The 4,281-nt window shown below is 45.2% G+C and overlaps 1 protein-coding gene across 1 annotated transcript; it reads left to right on the plus strand.

The window, feature by feature from the left end:
- Positions 1 to 458: 458 nt before the first annotated feature.
- Positions 459 to 3,983, plus strand: LOC108575898. The gene has a single exon (XM_017938830.1). It carries the CDS (start codon positions 459 to 461, stop codon positions 3,981 to 3,983), a length of 3,525 nt encoding a protein of 1,174 aa, XP_017794319.1.
- The last annotated feature ends 298 nt before the right edge of the window (positions 3,984 to 4,281 follow it).

Consider the following 4,281-nt stretch of genomic DNA (forward strand, 5'->3'; position numbering starts at 1 on the left):
CCACAAAGCTCGAAAGTTTATCGCCACAACCACGAGCATTAACATTTGGTCCTTCGAGCCGGATACCAGCAAAAAATACAGTCACGAAATCGAAGAGCATCCGGCCACCACGCACAACCAGTTTGGAATCTGAAAGTATAGTCCACAATTGGCTGTGGTGCAGCGATAAAATCAAGTGTTCTAACTGAAAGCAGTCAGTTGGAAGCTCATCATTAAGACGACTGGACAACGTGGGTCATCCTTGGATCTCCAGAGCAGCTGCCGGTCACTGATATAGACATCCAGGAAGGTTTCTGTGCACCTCACCTAGAAGAGCGGACGAGATAGCAAGCGGTATCGGAGCAAACCACTGGGGTCAGGACCACGAGGACTGGGCGAATCAACGTCGCCACTCCAACTTCTCCATCATCTCCTGTTCGTAAGTTTTTTCAATCTTCTACTTGCAATATCGTATAACAATGGAAGGTCAACTAAAAGCACTTGTCGCGGAACGCGGAGCCATGAAGTCACGACTAACTCGTTTTAAGCGCTTTATGGAAACATCGTCAGACAGTATGGATGTAGATGCGTTAGAAAAGAAGACAAATTCATACGCAGATTTGCATGAAAAATTCGACAAGGTACAATGTCAAATCGAGGCAATAGTAACGGGTTCGGATGCTGAAGCATCACAATTCGATGAGCGCGACGACTTTGAGGGGGCGTTTTTCCCATTGATAACCAGAGCGGAAAAACATATTTTGCATTTACGAGGTTCAGTAACATCTCCAAGCACAGTTTCTAGCGTTATAGATTCGCAAAACACTCCTAGATTACCCACAATCGTACTACCCACCTTTGACGGAAGATATGACCATTGGGTACGATTTCGAGACACATTTTTGACAATGGTCCACAATAATTGTTCATTGACAGATATCCAACGCTTTCATTACCTAAACTCAGCGTTAAAGGGCGTCGCTGCGCGCACGGTAGAATCGTTGGGTGTTTCTGAAGCAAATTATAAACTTGCGTGGGCCAACCTAAAGAGACGGTTTGAGGATCCAGATTCACTGATCCACCATCATGTAAACGCACTTATAGAAATCCCGACCATCACACATCAAACTAGCGTCTCATTGCGAGAATTCATAGACAAGGCCAACAATCAATTGGTAGCATTAGGTGCGTTGGGTGAACCGATAGAATCTTGGGACACATTTATCATAATTTTATTAGCGAAAAAATTAGATGCAAAAACATTCAATGATTGGGATACATTCGCGACAAACGCCTCGCGCAGGCCGAAATTTAACGATTTCGTCAATTTCCTCGAAAGACAAGCGAAACGGCTCGAGCGAGCAACCACTAATCCCCAGACAACCGCGCAGGTAGTTAACGAGGTGAAAAAGGTTCGCGTCAATAGGGCCCCGGGCAGGTCAAATTCCGTAGCCGTTCACGTTTCGAGTACGCGCAATCAATGCGTACTATGTAAAGGTGAGCACCTGCTACAATATTGCACACAGTTGAAGGAAATGTCAACTCCCGAAAGACAGGAGACAGTTAAACGCCTTCGATCTTGCTTTAATTGCCTCAATCAAGGGCACGGCGTCAGCGGGTGCACGAGAGGAACGTGTAGAAAATGTGGGAAAAGGCACCACACTCTTCTACACCAGGATAAAACGAGCGAAACGGCCACTTCGGCAGAATCCTCAGCTACTTCTACACCATCGTGCGTGTCAAATTCAGCCAGCGCCGCATTCGAGTACACAGTGCTATCCACAGCAGTCGTGTACATCAAGGGAAAAAACGGTCAAAAACATAAATGTCGTGCGTTACTAGATGTAGGTTCACAAGCCAATTTTATAACGGACGAATTGTGCAAACGATTAGATCTCAATCGCTCCGCCATAAAAACCACTGTAGGTGGCCTCGGTATGTCGGGAAATTGCATACGGTCCAGGACTAGCGTCGCGATCAGTTCAATGTGTAATAATTTTCGCGCAGACCTCTCGTGTCTTGTAATAGACAACATCACGGAGGATATGCCTAATTTACCAACAAATCTCACGAAGGTGGCCATACCAGCCAGTGTTACGCCCGCCGATCCGCACTTCGATCGACAATCTAGAATCGATTTGTTAATCGGAGCCGGTCTATTTTGGAAGTTACTTTGTATTGGGCAACACAAAGTAGAGTCAAGCGATTTAGTGTGGCAAAAGACACGCTTGGGTTGGGTGCTGGGCGGCAGCTTCAACTGGTCCATTACCACTCACAAGCAAACCAACAGTACCTGCCACACAGTAACGAACGCAGACTTGAACAAAACAATTTCTCAATTCTGGGAAATTGAAGAAATTCAACCCTCATTCACATCAAATTCAAATAGCTCAACCGACCCCAGCGAGGTACATTTTGACCACACGACAACACGGGACGAAACTGGACGATACACAGTTAGCATTCCGTTTAACAACAAACTAGACGAACTTGGACAGTCACGCACTCAGGCTAAAAATCGGCTGCTGGGTGTGGAACGTAGATTTTTAAAGGACCACGAACTTCAAAGACAGTACACTGACTTCATGACTGAATACGAAGCACTGGGACACATGACGCGACTGACAGATCATGAATCAGTAAATGCAGAACCAAGTTATTACTTACCGCACCACGCGGTTTTCAAACAATCAAGCAGTACCACAAAAATTCGAGTCGTCTTCGACGGTTCGGCGAAGAGTTCATCTGGAGTCTCCTTGAATGACACACAACTCGTAGGGCCCACTGTACAAAGTGATCTTTTTGAAATTCTCATCCGGTTTCGCAAACACCGCCTCGTACTTTCTGCGGACATCGCAAAAATGTACAGACAAGTGTTAGTGCACCCAGAAAATCGCCGGTTTCAACGAATTTTGTGGCGCGCCAATACTAACGACTCCATCCATACCTTCGAATTGAATACCGTCACTTACGGCACTGCATCAGCTCCATTCTTAGCGACGCGTGTACTTAGACAAATCGGCCTCGATCACGCTCAATCGTTTCCAACAGCAAGTCGTACTATCGTCAACGACTTCTACGTTGACGATCTACTTACCGGCTGTGAAACTATTTCGGAAGCAATAGAATTACGACGCGACTTGACCCGAATATTAGAGCAGGCAGGATTTTCATTAATAAAATGGGCAAGCAACAATAGCAACGCGTTAGAGTCATTAAATAGCGTGCAAGGGGCGGTTGAAATCAAAGAAGCCGATCAGGATACGAAAACCCTCGGACTGTTGTGGATAGCCGATGCAGATGAACTGCACTACTCAATTCGCGACCACCATCTAAAGCGCATCACGAAGCGCAGTATTCTCTCTGAGATCGCGCAAATTTTCGACCCTCTTGGATTGATAGGACCGGTAGTCACACGGGCAAAATTGTTCATGCAAAATCTATGGCAATTAAGGGTGAACTGGGACGAAACTTTGCCGCAAGATCTCCACACACAGTGGTCCACTTTCCGTGAACAATTGCAAAGTATTACCTCAATAATTATACCCCGCCGCGTAATTAGTGATAATATGGATTACGTTGAGCTCCATGCTTTTTCGGATGCCTCGGAAAGGGCCTACGGAGGGTGCGTATACCTGCGTACGGTAGACGCGACAGGGGATGCGACAGTCCGATTGTTGTGCGCAAAGTCGCGGGTAGCACCGCTGAAGTCAACGACCCTACCGCGATTAGAACTGTGTGGCGCTCTTCTGGCTTCGCAATTGGCAGCCAGGGTCAAGTGCATATTTCAAATGGACTTCGCCGAAGAACACTATTGGTCAGACTCGACGATAGTTTTAGCATGGCTCGGGAGCCCCCCAACAAAATGGACAAGATTCGTCGCGAATAGAGTATCGGAAATTCAGGGACTAACGGCTTCCGGTAGCTGGAATTGCATAAATTTCAACATTGGAACTGCTGATATGTGCCGATATACGTATACTGTTTCAAGTACGAATGATTAAGAATTCGTGAAAGATATATTTACTGTTAAAGTTTGAAAGATCTCATAAAGTTTGAAGTTTCTCATAATTTAAAATGTGTGTGGCACAACCGATAAACCGATTACGAGAAAATTGCACTTTCTGCCGGCAATTTCGAATTACAATGGTACCTGTTTCTTTTTTGCACATTCTTCAAGCAGTATATTTCCATGTAATATTCACATATTCATGTCTAAAATTATAATAAGTAAAAATTGAATTTAAGGTCATAATCTTTCACATTGGTACGAGCATTATAATTTCTTGTTACACATACCAT

Source organism: Habropoda laboriosa, unplaced genomic scaffold, assembly GCF_001263275.1.
Source record: "Habropoda laboriosa isolate 0110345459 unplaced genomic scaffold, ASM126327v1 scaffold302, whole genome shotgun sequence".
Lineage (NCBI taxonomy): Eukaryota > Metazoa > Arthropoda > Insecta > Hymenoptera > Apidae > Habropoda > Habropoda laboriosa.

What these genes read in the sequence shown, in the direction of transcription:
- LOC108575898 (XM_017938830.1), top strand. Translation starts at nt 459, where the DNA reads ATGGAAGGTCAACTAAAAGCACTTGTCGCGGAACGCGGAGCCATGAAG.